Source organism: Rattus norvegicus, chromosome 1, assembly GCF_021556685.1.
Source record: "Rattus norvegicus strain SHRSP/BbbUtx chromosome 1, alternate assembly SHRSP_T2T, whole genome shotgun sequence".
In the NCBI taxonomy this organism is placed as follows: domain Eukaryota; kingdom Metazoa; phylum Chordata; class Mammalia; order Rodentia; family Muridae; genus Rattus; species Rattus norvegicus.
The window spans coordinates 269979218-269997971 of NC_141534.1; the positions used below are offsets into that span (position 1 = coordinate 269979218).

General features: G+C 46.3%; 1 protein-coding gene across 8 annotated transcripts in view; it reads left to right on the plus strand.

The window, feature by feature from the left end:
• The window catches only part of Trub1 (TruB pseudouridine synthase family member 1), a 38936-nt gene that overhangs the window by 11377 nt on the left and 8805 nt on the right, over positions 1-18754 (plus strand). For 4 of the 8 annotated variants that reach the window (NM_001012173.1, XM_087575629.1, XM_087575644.1 and 1 more), the window contains 1 exon segment: positions 8135-8216. In NM_001012173.1, the coding sequence (NP_001012173.1) occupies positions 8135-8216 (82 nt within the window). 8 annotated transcript variants of the gene reach the window in all.

The window sequence follows — 18754 nt, forward strand, 5'->3', positions numbered from 1 at the left end:
CATCGATTTCAGGTAGATGAATATATTGTTCTCAAACATTCTGTTTTCGACACAAGTTTTTGCCAGTTGATTTGTATCTTAACTAGAAAATGTAAATTATGGCTCTTCAGTAGGGGAATTAGGATATTTACTTTATTTTTTATACTATCTGGTATTTTCTAAAGATTTTACAATAAACAAATCACTTTTGTGTCAGTAACAAAAAGGCATACTTACATTAATAATTTGTTCAAACATTTCCCCCAAGCTAAGATTGGTGGCGGTCGCTGAAATATTTGCTGTCCATCCTCTCCACAAAGCCATACGCACACTCAGTGCTCCATGGACGCTGTAAATTCCAGGCATATTTTCAGAAAAAAAATGATGATTGAAGATATAAACACATCTGGTCCAGGTTTTATTTGGTACAAACTGTCTTGGTGCTAGAAAAGTCGGATGTCAGACACAGAGAAATCGGGGATCCTCAGATGACTGTAATGGAGATAGAACACCCCAGGTGGGTCTTGTCACAGGAGCCTGGCTCCGTGTTTCACGATTGTGGATCAGGCATCGAGGTGTGGCTTTTCTTAAACTTTCCGTTTTATGTTGAGCATTTGTTAAAAGGATGAAGTCATCTTATTTTGACTTGTGTTGAAGATTACATTTTGTTAGAAAGTAATTATAACTATTAGTAGATCCTGTTCTGATAGACTGTGTTTCCACTTTGTATGTTGCTGTGGTCAAATACATAACAAAAGTAACCTAAGGGTTTCTTTGGGCCCACAGCTCCTGGGTTCAGTCCATTATGGTGGGGAGGGCATTGTGGTCGGAGCAGAGGCCCCAGCCACACTGTGTAAGTGAGGAAGCAGAGGGTGATGGATGCTTATGCTCAGCTGGTCTGGGAACTCAGCCCATGAACCATCCAGCCGACATTAGGGTGAATCTTCTGGGACCCCAGCTTGTGGACCAGTCCTGCCTACAGTAGGATAGATCTTCCCACCTTATGTATACTCACTTCCACAATTCCTAACTAGTAGGTTCAAAGATTTGTTTCCAATGTGCTTCCAAATCCCATCAAGTTGACAGTAGAGATTAGCTATCATGTAGACCGTAGTAAATTCACTTTATTGTGAGGACACACACACACACACACACACACACCCATGCACTCGCACACACACACTCACGCACACACTCATACACATACTCACACGCACGCACACACTAACACACACGCACACATGCACACACGCACACACACTCATACACATACACGCACACACACATTAACACACACCCATGCACACATCCAGGCACCCATGCACACACTCACACACACATGCACACACACACACACACACACACACACACACACACTCACACACCCCAACTTCTGTATAAGCAAACAGCTTCAATGAATAACTCCTGTCCTATACATGGAGTACCTTTGTCTGAGGCAGGGTCTCATGTGGCCAAGACTGGCCTTGAACTCCTGATTGTCCTGCCAGGACTCCTCAAGTGCTTAGGGGCATGTACCACCACGTGACTGTGACACATAGTCCCTGGTGTACATTTGACATTTTGTTTCTAGTTCCCTTAAAAAGATTTCGGTGCTGTAGCCCCCTAACCTGACACAGACATGATTGAGCCATGGTTCACTTTCTCTACTTAAATGCACAGGTGGATTTTCATCTGTATCACACACTGCTTGAAACATTACACTTGTGTGCAGGGTTGTGTAGGGTGCAGCTGCACTATTTCAATCTACGTTACCACATATCATCATGGAAGCTCTCCTGGTGAGCTGGGCTGGCCTGCAGGCTTGCCCCTTCCAGCTGCATGTCTCTTTGCAGTCGGGGACATCATTAGAAGTCTCCTCTCTTGGCCCCCTTTCATGCAGTCACTCAAGATCAACAGGCAGAGTGCCGTATTTTATTTTATTACTTGGTTTGCTTATTAGAGGTCTCTCTACCTAGCCCCAGCTCTCCTGGAACTCACTGCTTCCCGAGTGCTAGGATTAAAGTTGTGCCACCACGGAACTCTTATAAAATCTTCAGGCCGTCTACTATGACTAATGTCTGTGAAGAGACTGCAGGGACTCCCAGCTCTTTCCCTGTAGTCTCTTATGTCAGGCCTGTAGGCTCGGGTCCTTGCTAGGCTCCCCCGTGGTCCTCTTCCCCCAGTCTTGCATTTCTCACTGTTCTGTCGAAGTTATGTGTGTAACGTGTGCGAAACGAATCTAGAGTCTCCTTGCAGTTCTTCAGAGCACATAAGTTACTGTTCCCAGGTGTTTCATGGGTCATCAACTCCTTTCTCTTCTCAATTCCAGGCCTGCTTGATTGCTCTAGCTGCACGTTCTGAATACACCTGAAGTCAATTTTATCCAAACAAGTTCCGGTGGGAATCTTGAATACAGTTGATTTTTCTCCTTTTTAAAAATTCCTGTAATTTCTCACATTGTAGAGAAAACAGCAGTCATCAGAAAGAAAAAAAAAGCTTTTCTTAAAAAAAAAAAAAAAGAACAAGAATGGGAGGAGAGGGAGGAGAAGGAGGAGGGAGGAGCAGGGAAAGAAGGGGGATGGAGGGGAGGGACGAGGCTATTTCTGTAGACAGACATTTCACGTAGTAAAGGATTTGGAGTATGGATAGGTGTGGGTCTTAAACATAGTTTACAAGCCAGGCATGCTGGTACCTGCGTTTAATCCCAGCATTCTATTCAGGAGGCAGAGGCAGTAGCTATCGAGACCAGCCTGGTCAACATAGAAGCATCAGCTAGAGCTACACATTGAGACCCTGTTTCAGGAGAAAAAAAAAGTTTGGAACCATGTAGAAATGGGTCTGCATAAAATATAATTTAGACAAATTTATTCTGGGAGAGTGAACTGATGTCTGGTGGTGTGAAAGGAAGCCAGTGCCTCCCCACTCTTCCTAAATTAACTCTTTGAAGCAGTTAATTCAGCAAAAGCTGGGTAGCACATGTCCTTTGAAGTCTCAGTCTTTGATGGGGTTCTGGAGACCGCCTTTACAAGCGTTCTAAATGATGATTAAAGTTGGCTACTCTGTAATGTCTTAGAGTCCAGATGAGCAAGTGAAAGAGTCAACCCACGGTGGAACGTGAGAGTAATTAGCATTGCACAGATACGAGGCTACCCGTACCTACAAGGAGGCAGAGCGCAGTGGTATCTCAGGCAAAGGCTGGCACGTCCCACAACAACCATCACTGGCTACAGGTTCCCACCCGGATGTGGTCAGAGGGCAGAGGTTTCTCCAAGAATGCCAGTCTTTCTGGGTTCAGCAGTCATGGTACACCGGTGAAATTTAGCCAGTTCTTTAAGATTTCAGCAACCACCGGTCTTCAGAGGCCTATGCAATTTGTTCCTTTTCCGTATCCTCTTAATTTTCAAATATGTGATCGCTGCCGCCGCCCCTCCCCTCTTGTGCAGTCTTGAATTGTGAACTTCCAAGTCAAGCTTGAAATGAGAGAGGGCAAAGTTCTCTTAGCCAGAAATCCCAAGCCCTGAAGAACACAGATACTTCAGTGGGGTTTTCTGCAGGTTTCTGTGTGTTAGAATGTGCTGTCATAAATCCATGAGCACGGCGAGTTCACAGGGCCCAGGTGTCACCCCAGAGAATAAACAACTCCAGAGCCCAGTTCTGTGTGCAGCTTAGGCAGTGAGAAGAAGCACTTCACACCCCACAGGAGGACGCTCGGCTGTGTGCTCTGTGTCCTGTTTCTTCTTTCCTGTATCTTTTTGGGGGGTGGGCTGGAGGTTTGCTTTGTCTGCATGGCTTTTCCAAGTGGCTTATCGATAACTGAGTGGAACATAAGATTTATTCTCCTTAGATGCCAGTGGGAGATAAAGAGAAAGCAGCCACCTTTTAGACAATCGGTTTGAAAGGTGTACTCACGGACTCCTCAGAGGCTCCATGGAAATTGCAACCATGCCGATAATTTTGCCTTTTTTTCCCCTTTGCAATCTCAGAACGTAAAATCACACAAAACAGAATTCCTACCTGATGTGCACTGTGATGGCTGTGGTGGTGAATACATGCAGGAGGTAGTGAAACTTACACTATATAGACCTGGGCCCGTCCCCAGCACCCGCATCATGGCTCCCACCCATCTGTAACTCCGGGTCCAGGGATCTGATGCCCTTCTCTGACTTCTGTGGGCACCAGCACTCAAATGGTGCACATACACATGTGCACACAAAACACTCAGGCACATAAAATACAAGTAAATAATTCTCAATTTTAAAAATTAAGGTGTCTCAGGGGCAGCAGGCAGGCAGGAATGGTACAGGAGGAGCTGAGAGTTCTACACCTTCATCTGAAGGCTGCTGGCAGAATATGGGTTTCCAGGCAGCTAAGATGTGTGTCTTAAAGCCCACGCCTACAGTGACATACCCACTCCAACAGAGCCACACCTCCGAATGGTGCCACTTGATGGGCTAGACATACTCAAACCACCACACTAGGTTTTTAAGTAAGTCTTAATAAGTACATGTAGAGGTTCTGAGACCAAAATGTTTGAGAACCACTGGTGTAGATATCATATCCTCTAAAAACAAAACAAAACAAAACAAAACACTCATGTTCTAGGACAGAAGGAAGACCCAGGAGTCCTTTGAGAGTTGCCATTGATAGCCTAAATATCTAATGTTATGACAGAAGTGTGAAGAATTGCACACAGACACTCTTCTAGTCTGTGTGTAAGTCTACTAACTTTGTGTCAGGCTGATACCATTTCCGTTCGGTAGGGAAAGAGCAGACCACAGTGTAAAATCCTGCTAACTGTTTATAATTTGGAAAAGTGCGGATAAGGTTGTGAAACACTGGAAACAGTGGATGTGCACAGGCGGTCATGTGCTGAGCATTGTGGTGCGAGAGCCCAGGAAGGTGAGCATCGAGTGTCCCTTTCCCTCCGCACAGTTCTCTCTAATGTCTTCCCTTCATAGTGACTTCCTAGAGGTGTAAAGTCCCTGAGGCCTGTTTACCTTGTATCTGGGAATTTCACACACTGAGGACAATATCTTGTCCTTTCATGGTTCTTTGGAAGTACGGTGACATCTGGGTTTGAGACAGCCCTCCACTTGTTTCTATGTTTCACAGTTTATATTGGACCACCTACTGTTGTCCATCTTTCGGAGGGGAGGGTTTGAAATCTCTGGGGAAGGGGAGATTAACAGGGCAGCCTTGAGAAATGAAAGGCTTTGATGTTCAGTGAGGAGAAGAAAATGGAGATCATTCTCTTGGCTTGTTCCAAGGACATCCAGAATCTGGAGACCAAAATGGACACCGGACACTTGGCAAGCATAGGACACCCAGTTCAAACATGTTATATATCAGTCTACTGTAGATGTATTCAGAGGCACAGTATATAAAACATTATTAAGGTTTTCTTATAAGTGTAGACAGTGGGTTACCCCTCACCCACACCCCTCCTTGAGCCTGTGCTGGTCTACATATGTAATGGAGGCCAGAGGTCAACCTTGGGTGCTTTCCTGGAGAGCCACTGACCTTAGTTTTGAGACAGGGTCTCTTATTAGGACCAGGACTTGCTGAAGAGGTTGGCCTGGCTGGCCAGTGAGCCCTAGGGATCCACTCATCTCTGTCTACCAAGCCCTGGTTTTACAAACACACATCACTGTGCCTGGCTTTTTCTGGGTTCTCCTGGTGTAGCAAGCGCTGAGCCATCTCCCCAGCCTGCCTCTATGTCACCTGTGAGAACTTAAGCTGTGTGGATCACGGCGACCACTGCTAACTCTGTATCAGCCTGTGCTTCTGTATGGTAGTGACTGTTAGCCATTGCTTACTGGGGACAGAAACTGTTGTTTTAATTCTTCACTGCTCCTCAGGAGGCACATAGCATTTTCCCTGCCTTAGGATGAGCTGGTTCTGGAGCAGTTAAGATGTGCTTAAGCACTTTGCCATCTGTGAGGGAGCTGTAATTGCCTCCCACGAGCCTGAGCCCGAGTCTCCGCTCCTGCTACTTATCCTCCTATGCCCTCCCCGAGGGACAATGACTCAAGGTTGCCTGCTCTTAGCTGAAGGGAAAAGCCACGTGTCCCAGATGATGGGTCTGAGTTAGAATTAAGACGAACTAATTTTATTTGGATGTTTTATTTATCTGCATTTCAAATGTTATCCCCTATCCGTTTCCCCCCTGGAAACCCCCATCCCATCCCCTGACTCCCTGCCTCCATGACGGTACTCCCCCACCCACCCACTCCCTCCTGCCTCCCTGCCCTGGCATTCCCCTACACTGGGGCATTGAGCCTTCACAGGCCCAAGGGCCTCTCCTCCCACTGATGCCCAACAAGGCCATCCTCTGCTACTACATATGCGGATGGAGCCATGGATCCTTCCATGTGTACTCTTTGGTTGGTGGTTTAGTCCCTGGGATCTCTGGGGGGTCAGGTTGACTGATATTGTTGTTCTTCCTATGGGGTTGCAAACCCCTTCAGCTCCTTCAGTCCTTTCTCTAACTCCTCCATTGGGGACCCCATGCTCAGTCTAATGGATGGCTGTGAACATCTACCTCTTTTTGCAGTCCTAATGAAACTTTCAAAACAATGAGTCAAATATATCAGGGAATTTTCTCCTGCATTGCATCTGAGCTAAGGAATCCGATGCGATGTGAAGGTGGCCCCAGCTAAGGCCATTTGCTGTTAGGTCTCTGCACATTTATGGACGTCAACAGTCACAATTTTAATTTTCTTTTTCTCGTTTTACGTCTTTTACTACTACAAGTTTATCATTAATAATTTGCATTTCTATAAAATACTTTGAGATTTTGTCCCCAGACAGGGTCTCATTAATGTAGTCTATCTGGAACTCTCTCTGTAGCCCTGGATGGTCCAATCAGAGACATCTGACCTCTACTGTGTCTTACGTGCTGGAATTAAAGGGTGCAGCACCACACCTTTGAGGGACATCACTGTAAGACTCACACAAGTACAGATTCCTTTCTCCAAGAAATGATAGCACTTCATGTCAAACCCAACAAAACCAGAATTCGTCCAGAAGAGTGGGGAAAGATGGTATCCTGCAGGTGTGGCTTAAGAGAAGACATGGCCTGCCCCAGCCAAGACGTCTTCGTTCCACGAGGACAGAGCAGGATCGGTTCTGACGCCAGCTTCCTTCAGAGAGCTTTAGTATTAGTCCTCGTATGAGGACTTTGCTGGGTAAGGGAGCTTCCGCTGTATTGGCGATCCAGCCTAGTACTCCCATAGGTTTCTCTATGTGAGGGATCGGGTCACTAGGAAAGGTGTTGGTATTTCATGGGGAGGTGGCAGGTCATTCGACTTGAAGTCACTTTCATTGCTTGCCGCCGAAATGACTGATTCTCAGGATGCCGGGTCGTGGTCTGTCACTCATTCTTTGCACTGGGCACATCATGTTCCCACCCTCTGCAGAGCCTTAGTTCCAGGGCCTCTGTGGGCACCGACGTCCATGGCTCCTACCCCCTGCTAAACCATGATGTGATGTATACAGCGCTTCCCCTCACAGGGCATCACGAGACTTGTTCTCCCCTCACACGCTAACTATCCCAGACTTGTTCTCCCCTCACACGCTAACTATCCTGAGACTTGTTCTTCCCTCACACGCTATCCTGAGACTTGTTCTTCCCTCACACGCCAACTATCCCAGACTTGTAACACAGGCACCTCCCACAAAGGAAACGCTGTGTAAGCAGTTTTTAAGCTGAGTTATTTAGGGGATAACGACAAGTCTGTACATAATTAGCACAGACCCTTTTTATTTTTAGGATATTTCAGATCTATGGTTGATTGAAAGTGCGTATGTGGAACTCATGATGCTGAGAATTGACTGTGTTTGCAGTTTCTTTAAAAACCAGAGTGCCTAGTATAAAATGGTTCTGGAAATTTACAATCAAAGTACACCTATAAGCCATAAAGCCATCCTAGGGGGCTTTACTCTTCTTTCCCTGGCTGGCTGCTGTGGGGTGTCTGTGAGTGTTTCTGGGCTCGCAGGTGCTTCCCACAGAACAGAGAGAAACAATGACGTGGTCTCAGTGCGGTGTCCTGCCTTCACTTTGTCTCAGGTTGGCAGTGCTCATAATTCTCTCCATTAGGAGGGAGCCTGACAGTCCTGTGTTACTCAGGGCCATTTTTGTCATTTTCTTTCCTAGAGGTATATCGCCACTGGAGAACTGGGGAAAGCCACGGACACACTGGATTCTACCGGGAAGGTAACAGAGGAGAAGCCATATGGTAAGGAGCCCCTAAGGCCACTCCCCTCTGCTGATAAGAAAGTTCCTGTGATTGCAGGATGCAGAACTTAAGTAGCATGAGGTGGTATACACTAGTAATCCCAGCACTTGGGAGACTGAAGCAGGAGGATTGCAAGTTCTAGCCCTGCCTGGCCACACAAGTGAGACCCCATCCCCAGAGGAATTAAAGCAAGCCCATGGCCTGATGCTGTCAGGTCTCAGTGCGTTCTCCAGCTCGAACAAGCAGCACCACCATCACACTGCAGCTTCACTTACCGTAGGTTTAGTAAAGACTTTGGAAGTACCTTCCCCCGCCCCGAGAGGAGTGTTTGTAATGTTCAGAACTACGTGTAAGTATAGCTGGGATTCAGGCTGGTTTCTCCCATGAACGGGTAACAAGACACAGTTATTGTCATGTTGGATTTGACCCATGTCACGCCTCTATTTTTTTTAAGTGACTTCCCAGCTGTTGGAATGAATGTGCCTGAGTGAGTGCTATGAAAGTCACCACGTGCCTGTGTTTTGGCGTGAAAAGATCCAACAGGGGAGAAGTAATTCTCTGAAATGGAGGGAACTCCCCAGGGCCCACCTGTGTTTGTGGAGTGCCTTTAGAGTGCCTTTCATACTCTAAGAAGGGTACATAAATGACCTGGTCTCCTAGCAACCCACAGCGCCCAGGGTATTTATAACGCAGCACTTGTGGTATTGCCAGCGAGTTCACCTGCGTGGTGTGTCACCGATGGTGGAGTATTCGTAGGCATTCTGGCTTTCCCCCATGTCTGACACGAACTCCCCTCAGTTTGGCTGCAGACAGCGTAGTGTCCGCTCCCTGTGCCTGTGTGTTGATTGCCCTCATGACATATTCCACATCACGCCAGCGATACCAGGCTTTTCTTGCTGACGCAGCTTCTCTTGCCCTGCTGACACCCCTGTGGCACTTGGTATGTGGTTCAGTTAGTCAAGCAATGTAATGAAAATTAAAAACACTCACTTATTTCCACACTTTGGACGCTAGCAGACCCTTACCCGGCTGAAGTCCAGCTATGGCTTGGAGCCAGTGGAGTTGAAAGGGAAGACAGGCACCTGACAAGAAGCGACACAGACTCTCGGAGTTTGCCAGGGGTGCTGCCCTCCAGTCAGTGCACATAGACAAGTAAGCCTCCCGTGTCCTTATCCCCACTGGCCAAGCATAACGGGAAAGGGAGCTTCAGAGCTGTGGTGGAACAGGAAGCAGGGCCGGAGGAAGCTTTAACTTCCGTCTGCCATGACCTAGCCCGGGCTGTGAGCATTTCCTACCTGTTTATCTGCCATCTCCTAAGTAGTGATGCTTTAGCTTCCTGTTGTACTGAAAGGTGTCTGGCGCCACACAGACACGTCATGGCCGCAAGGCTGGAGCAGTAGCTGAGGCAGAACTGATAGCAACTGGACTAGGGAGCTGGGAGTTGAGCCAGAGACTTCTGTAGTTAGCCTTGAGCTTACTAAGGGCAGGTGATACTCCCTGATTCCCGATGCCTTGTGGGGACAGTAAGGAGGTGGTCCGAGGTGACCCAAGCTTGAGGTTATAAAACTGGCTGGGGAATGCCGCCGCCCAGGGGAACACTTTCTTTTTTAACAAAGAAGCATTTGTTAATTTGTACCTTTGTTTATGCTAAAGAAAGCTCAGGGTTAGAGAGAGACTTGGTGGGTGAAGTGATTTGCTGCTCAAGTGTGAACCCCTGAGTTCTAATCCCCAGGACCCAGGTAGGTCTGCATCCATACTCGGATCTCGAGATCCAGCACAGGAGACTCCAGCATCATGGGCCCGCTTCTTTGGCATCTGCAGCAGCAAGCATGGTGGCGGCCAAGGACTCGAGGTTCTGACCTCTACATGTGTGCATGGATGGGCACTCCCCCACAGACACACACATGCATTCTCAAACACACACTTACACATGCACATGCCCTCTCTCTCACACACACATATACTCACATACACACACAGACATTCACATGTACATATACACACACACAGATACTCACATGTACATGCACAGACACACATACACACTCACACAGACACATGCATGCCTTCTCAGACACACACTTACACATGCACATGCCCTCTTTCTGACACACATACTAACATATACACTCACACAACCCATTCACATGTACATGCATATACACACAGAGATACATGTACATGCACAGACACTCACATACACACACAGACACTCACATGTATATACACACTCACACAGACACTCACATGCACACACACATTCACATACACACTCACACACACACTCACATGCACTCACAGACTCATATACACACTCACACACACTCACATGTACACACACACTCACATACACACTCACACACACACTCACATGTACACACACACTCACATACACACTCACAGACACTCACATGCACAGGCACACACACACACACATTTTTTAAAAGCTAAAGAGTAGCTTTCATGGGACGCCAGAGAGGCGCGCCCGTCACACTGTTTGCCGAGCAGTATTTGAGACTGGAGGATGACAGCTCCAGACATTCTTAGCAGTTTGGCAGGATTTTTTCATTTCCCTCAGTAAATCATCAAATATTTGCTATCTGAAGCCACAGTGGTGAAGCCACCAAGGACAAGAAAAGGGGGGTTAAAGTCTAGCTTATGCCCTAAGGGGGAATTGCTTACAGCCCTCTGAGGCAAGTGTTTCATGTGCCTTTGTAGTGTTATCCTGAAATAAAATCAGTGCCTGGACCTGTCTGCAGACACATACACTTAAAATCAACACAGTGCAGTCCACGGACTGTAAAGAAGGAATAACTTGCACCAAGTAACCGCTGTGTAGATGCAGACGCTAGGACACTGCAGCTCCGGAAGCAGCAGCTATGAACTGCGGTGACAGGCCTTGTGTCAGTGACTCAGTACGTGGAACGCTAGGAAGAATGATTGCTTTGAGATGTACCGTGAAGTTCTAGCATCTCCTCATGCTGGGTCCTCGTCTTACCTGTATTAAAGCTTTGTTATCAGCTTTTATAGAGTGAGCACAGATAAATCCACAGTCCAGTCCTTTGTCACGAAGCGAACTCCCAACTATGGTTCTGGAACCCTCCCTCCCTGCCCGACGGGAGCCACGGCCCTTCTGCCTTTTCCCAGTGTAGACTAACTTCCGGGTTACGGTGAGAAGCCTTACACAGCGTGTGTCCTTCTGTGTCTGGATTCTCCCTGTGGACATGTGAGATTTATCCACGCGATTACATGCCACCATCTTAAAGTCTTTTTATTGCTGTGCTTGCTTGTACATACCACTTCACATGCACATACCACTGCACATGCACATACCACTTCTCATGCACATACCACTTCACATGCACACACCACTTCACATGCACACACCACTTCACATGCACATACCACTTCACATGCACATGTAACGTACACAGCACGTTCTCTTTTAAAAAAGATATACATATTTATTTCATGTGTTTATGTGAGTTCCTGCGTGGGCATGTGTGCACATGCACATGTCTACACTTCATGTATGGCATTTGATCCCCTGGGACTGGAGTTATAGGCGGTTGTGAGCCACCATGTGGGTTCTGGGAAAGAAACCCAGGTCCTCTGCAACAGCAGCCAGTGCTCTCACCCACCGAGCATCTCTCCTGCCTGCACGTTTGTCTGGCTTTGCTGGGTGCTGGATCCAGGACCTCATGCATGGCGATAGGTGCTATATATCACTGAGCATTGGACCTAGGCCTCTTCAGTTAGTAGACATGTGGGTTGTTCTCAGTTTGGAATTTCACAGAACAAAACTACACTTTGAGCTCATTTCTCTTGTGTTTGAACTCTTAGAGCTGGGTTCCAGTGTGCTCGGAAATGTGCTACGCTGGAAATGTGCAATGGTTTTTCAAAGTCGTGTTTCCTCAACATTGTGCAAGTTCCAGGTGGCCCATACCCTGAACAGCCCGTCATGTCAACAGTGTGATTTGCTTCATGCGTTCCAGTGAGTGGGCAGCAATCCGCTGACCTGTGGTGGCTTTTGGCAGGGGTAGGGCAGGACAGTGCCTTAGCATTCTGTTGCCCACTTCCTTCTCTGGCGAGTTGTCTCACTGAGTGTTTGAGTAAAGAGCTCACATCCGCCTGCCTGTGCGCGCACATACACACACACACAGACGCACGCACACACACACACACACACACACACACACACACACACACGACTTTTTTAAACAAGAAAATATTTTTCTGTGTTCTAGAGATTTTTATTGCTTTGCCTCTGGCATTACATGTCCAGTCCTTTTTTTTAACCTTCGAGGATAGCCAGTGGGCCTACTTTCTCCACGATTCTGCACGCCACAAATCAGGAGCCTCAGTAGGTGTGGGTTTGTCTGGAATCTGCATTATCGGTTCAGCAAGCTGGTCCCTCCTTGTCTCAGCACCAAAGGATCTGCTGTCGTAGAGAAAAAATAGATCTGCCCACCTTGGGTATTACAGACCCCCCCCCTTAAAAATAGCTATTTTATTGAAAGAGCTCATCTTTTCTCTTTTACAGAAATTTGATATCTTTTAAATCATGAACAGAAAGTGGGTTTGCAGAGGGGTGGGAGGCAAATCTTGTGCAGGAAACCGTGGCTGCCCTGGGTTCATGAATGGGGGATTAGCCAAGTCGTGTCCAGAAGATAGCGTTAACAAACGTTTTCTTTGAATTGTTTCACTTTGTTTTCTCCATATTCAAATGTAAACTAACTGCACGTTTCTGGAGTTGATCCAGCATGGTCAGCATGTATTATGTCGTGTACATCACAGGTGAAGATTTGGCGGGGAGTGGGGGGGCTGGGTCTGCGTTTATGACTGTGGGGTTTATATTTGTTTTCTCTCCCCTGGCCCTCTCTCTCTCTCTAAGATTTATTTTATGTATGTGAGTACACTGTCACTGTCTTCAGGCACACCAGAAGAGGACATCTGATCCCGTTACAGATGGTTATGATGTGGTTGCTGGGAATTGAACTCAGGACCTCGGGAAGAGCAGTCAGTGCTTTTAGCCGCTCAGCCGTCCCTCCAGCCCGATGTCACTGTTTAAATCTGGTGTTGGCTTTGTGGTGCTTGCACACATAAACCCAGGCCTCCACGGTGGCCTCGCCTCTGAACTGTGCTCTTGCCCTGCTTTTCTTGGCTTTTAACAGCTTTCCCGTTTTCTGGAAGAACGTTTGTCCAGTTGAAATTATTTCTTTTTCTACTTTTCGTAGTGCCTACTGGTAACACCAGATGTGCTTTTATAAGGAAAGTTTCGGATTACAAACTTTTAAACTCGCTGTTTTAAACTCCTGTCTGCTGTTCTGTTGCACACTTCATTGTACGGGTGTTTCTCCCCATGATCCTGTCTAGTGGATCTGAAATTCCAAACTTAGTCAGTGTGAAGTCGTTCATAGTGTTCCCTTATGATTCTTTTGATGAATATGGAACTTTATAAAACTATAAGAAAAGACAAAGTAACTTTTCCCCATCAGCCAAGTCTGCCCCCTGCTCCCCCTGGGGCCCTTTGTTAGCTTTCTCACTGGGAGTTAATTTCTGTGTATGATCTCAGAGGGGTATGTGAGCGTATGAGTGTGCGCGTGCAACTGGGTATTAAGCTATTTCAGTGCCAGGTTTTCAAAACCTGCTCCTTCTTTCCATACCTTTGAGCATCTGTCAAACGCCAGGGGCCTCATACACTTGCTTTATTCTGCAGTCCCCGCTGTCCTCCTTCTGTCTGTCTGCCTGTTTTTTGTTTTGTTTTGTTTTGTTTTTGGTTCTTTTTTTTGTTTCGGAGCTGGGGACCGAACCCAGGGCCTTGTGCTTGCTAGGCAAGTGCTCTACCACTGAGCTAAATCCCCAACCCTTGTCTGCCTGGTTTTATGCCCATTGTTCTGTCTGATGACGAGAACATTGAGCCATAGGTTGTTAGTACTCTGACTTACTTTCCATGATTTCTGTACAAGTTTTGAGTAGCTCCCCCCCCCCGTATCTCTCCATCTCTCTCTGTGTTTCACTCTCCTGCTCTGTACACATCTCTGTCTCTGTCTCTCCCTCTCTCTCTCTATCCCTCTGTACCTTACTCTTCCCCTCACACACACAGACTGGATGTGTGGGGTGTGTGTGTATGTGCGTGTGCATGTGTGTGTATGTGCACACGTGCACGCATGCATGCTTGCTGAGATTTCTACCTCAGTTGATCTTGTCTCTCAGTTTGCAGAGTCTCCCACCCAGGAAACAAGATCAGCTCTCCATGTGTAGGCCGTTAGTTTGGGCAGCCACACTCCTAGATTTCAGGGTGCTCATTCTTAGGGTATGAAATTGTTGTGTGCTTCATATTTTGGTGCTCTTCTGACTATTCCTTTCTCCTGTATAGAATGGGATGGTTTTACATATTAGTCTTTCACTGTTCAACCTTGTTTAACACATCTGTACAAATTGCTTTTTATTTCAATTCTTGGGATATATCTAGGCTGATTTTCAGACCTATGCTAGTGGCTTCTAGCTTTTTTGGAGTCTATGGTGAGTGTCTAAGGTGTACAACAGGTCCTTCTGTGTGCAGATCTTTGTAACAGCTTTTGACAGTGATTATGTTTGTAATTTATACTGATTCACTATATGTATGTATAGCTTAGAACTCAGCCAGGTCTCAATCCTGGCTCTCCCTGACCCCCCACCCACTAACCTGCTCATTGGAATCCTGATCTTTACCTGGGAGTCGCTCTCTACCATTCCATGCAGAAGCACATTCTAAGGGTGTCGCCTTTCCCTTCTCCTCTCAGAGAGAACAGCCCTCACTAGACGGAATAGCCAGGAATGGTGGTTGACTGGTCAGTCCTTTTCTGGCTTAGCAGCTGCTGTGGTCACAGGACTGTCCAGTTATGACTTCTTGTGGTACAACATTGAGCTTCACTCTGTCCTTCTGATTTTTGCTCTCTTGTTCAGGTATCAACGCCTGTGCTGTATGCAGGGAAGGACGGGTGCATTGTAAGCAATCAGTGATTGTATAGCTTGTTCACGTACAAGTTAATTTCATGGGGATGAAGTGTGTGTGTGTGTGTGTGTGTGTGTGTGTGTTGTGCATGTGTCCGTGTGTCAGTGTGTGCAGTGTGTGTGTGTGTCTCTGTGTGTGTGTGGTGTGTGTGTGAGTGTGTGTCTGTGGTGTGCATGTGTTCATGTGTCCGTGTGTGCAGTGTGTGTGTGGTGTGTCTGTGTATGTTTGTGTGTATATGTGTGAATGTGTCTCTCTGTGTATGGTGTGTGTCTGTATATGTCCATGTGTATGTGTGTGAGTATATCTCTGTGTGTGTTTCGTGTATGTCTGTGTGTGTATGTGTCTGTGTGCATGTGTCCCTGTGTGTGTGTATGAGTGTGTGTCTGTGTGTGCGTGTGCATATGTTTAGTGTTGGGGATTGAATTCGGAACATTTTTTTCTTGTTAGGTAGTTGGTTTACTGTGGAGCTACAACCCAAGCATAGAGAAATACTTTTTAAAATGCAATTCAAATGAATGCTTTCACACTGATGGCTCCTTATTTACTGAACAAAGAGTGAGATACCCAGGCCCCTTTGCACCTGAGCTATGCCTCTCTTCTCTAAGTTCATCACTGGGTATCTCTGATGTGGGGAATTTTCTTCTGCATTTTTAACATCTTATGTAGAGGCATCTGATTGGACGAATGCTGGTTTTCAGACACAGCCGGCAGGCTTCACTGCATGCACATGTGCCACAGGCTTGGGTTTTATTATCAAGTAACCTGTTCTTTGGGCTTTCCATCTGGTCATCCTAACATTGGATAAATTATTGGCCTTGGTGACTTCTAAATGTCCTTCAACATGGAGATTCTATTACCCTGAGCAAATTAAATTTCAGCAAGAATGTCTTGAGTGCCATCTTTATAGCGTATGTTACCTCAGAGGAAAAACGGGCTTTGTCTTCAAAGCCCAAGATCTCGTTGGTGAGCTGATAGCTTAGCATGCTGTGGAAAACAGCAGAACAATCAGCACGTATCACAGATGCCTGAGCTAGAAAGTATGATGAGAAAGAGCATGTCTCAGTGTCTGTCTGTCTGTCTGTGTACGTGCCTCTGTGTGTGTGTGTGTCTATGTATATGTCTATGTGTGTGTATATGTGGTTCTGTGTGCTTGTGTGTGGTGTCTGTATATGTCTTTGTGTGTGGTGTCTACATGTAGTATATATGTCTGTGTGTCTGTATATGTCTATGTGTGTGTATATGTGGTGTCTCTATGCTTGTGTGTGTTGTCTATATGTCTGTGTGTGTGGTATCTGCATGTAGTATATATGTCTCTCTCTGTGTGTGTATGTGTATGTCTCTGTGTGTGTGTCTGTATATATATCTGTGTGTGTATGTGTGTGTCTCTGTGTGTGTGTCTGTGTATCTGTGTGTCTGTGTATATGTCTGTGTGTGTGTCTATATATATCTGTGTGTCTGTGTATATGTCTGTGTGTGTGTCTGTATATATCTGTGTGTGTATCTGTGTGTCTGTGTATATGTCTGCGTGTGTGTGTATGTGTGTATGTGTGTCTGTGTCTGTGTATATGTCTGTCTGTGTGTGTGTATCTGTGTGTCTGTGTATATATCTGTGTGTGTGTGTATCTGTGTATATGTCTGTGTGTGCATGCAGGTGCACACACATGCATCAGGGAGAGAGAGTCACTGAAGCAGCACAGAAGCAAGCACACTGGCAGAACAAGGATGTCAGGGAGGAGCAGAGCCAGGTAGGAACGGAAAGCTGTCTGGTCTGGCTTTGAACCGCCCGGCTGAGTTCACTCACCGTAGCAGTTTTACCAGCCATGGCATCTTGTTAGTTCAGCCTGGTGGTGGCAGAGGCTGTTCCGTTTAGCCTAACTAAGGTGCCCCTGCAGTCACTTCCTAGTGTCACAGTAGATTGGGACCCAGCCTCTGAGCCCCATGGCTGAGCAGGGAACAGGGCAGAGCTCTGTGCTGGGGGCTGCAGCGCCTCACTGAGCCTTGTTCATGTTTAGTTACAAGGTCATAGTGAGGCCAAGACCGTCTTGCTGGGTGCTCACAGTATTCCCCTGATGCCCTTTTTTATCATGGGTTTGGAACAATTCAGAGCACAATAATTTTTGATTATTATTTTTCAAAAAAATCAAATATATATTTACCCTAAAGTTTAAATTTTCTGAAAAATAAGAACATTGGCTGTGATCTAAATGAGTTATAGAATGTTTCCAAGGCCTGGTTCATTCCTGAAGCAGATGTAAAGACTCATCTACAAGTATGGAAACCCAGATCCTGAGCTCGCGTGCTGCGCTTTTGACCATCTGCAGGCAAGAGAGTGATTTCAGCACCGCGTCCTTCTGTCAAATGCACCGAACAGACCTGAGAATGTGTCTAACACTCGGAGAGTGTTATAAGTCTTTAAATCTTCTAAAATCCACCTTTGAAAATGCTTACGGAGCATGCCAACGTCCTTGCTGCGTGGATTCCTTCTCCGTGCTGGTTTGTCTTTAAGCTGACTAAGAGTGATCGTTTAAAAGCAGAGGGGAGTCCCAAGAGCAGAGCAGGGTCGGGAGACAGATCAATAGCTCTGCTTGGAGATGAAGGCGAATGTGCGTGTATGAAATTTATTCCACAGCATAGAGCAGTTTTAAATTCTATCAAGCGAAACTGACGGCACAGCTGTGCCTGCTGTCCTCTCTGCTGTGACAGACACTGGACAGAGGGCCCAGAGGCAAGGGAGCGCACCCGCGCGGGTGTTATCCGCCTGCCCTGTCATCACCCTGTATTGATCGCCATAGGACCGCGTCTGTAGCTAATTTCATATCTTTCTTGGAGTTTTCTAAAGACACCGTCAGAATCACCCGTGCATATATGATGCATTCTTTTAAAGCGAGGAGTAACTGGGGTAGGGTGGGAATCCAACCGGGGGAATTAAGTGTCTATAAAAAAATAACATTCTTTCTTTTCATCTCACTGATGCTTATTTTATTCTCTTCATCGAAGGCAGCATTTGGCCTATGAGACTTGCACTGCAGTTTCACTGTTTTTATTCATTCATTCTTTTAAAATTAATCGTAATTTTTTACATGTCTAATTACACCACACATGAACTAAATGGTGGGATCAAGGCTAAAACAAGGGGCCCTGGAGAGTCTGGGGTTCATGATAGGGCAGAAGGCAGGTCCAGACATTTCATTTGTGAGGCTGTGCAGAGAGCTCACCACATGGCAAACTCAAGTTTTGCTTTTTGGAATGTTTAGATTTTTATTTTATTTATTTTTAGTTTTTGCTATTGTTTTTAACTTGGTATTGATTCTTTGTGAGTTTCACATTATGTACCCCATCCCCTCCTATCCACAGTCTGCCCTTGCAACATCCCCCCAAAATAAAAAGCACACACACAAACAAAACAAAAATAAAAAGCCCAAGTCATAGACAGCTTCTTGTTGCAGAAGCGCTAGTGTGTCCACAGTCTATCCCTCTGCCCACATATCTTCACTTGCAAATGCTCACCGAGTCACTGGTCTGTTTCAGGGTCCCTGGTTTC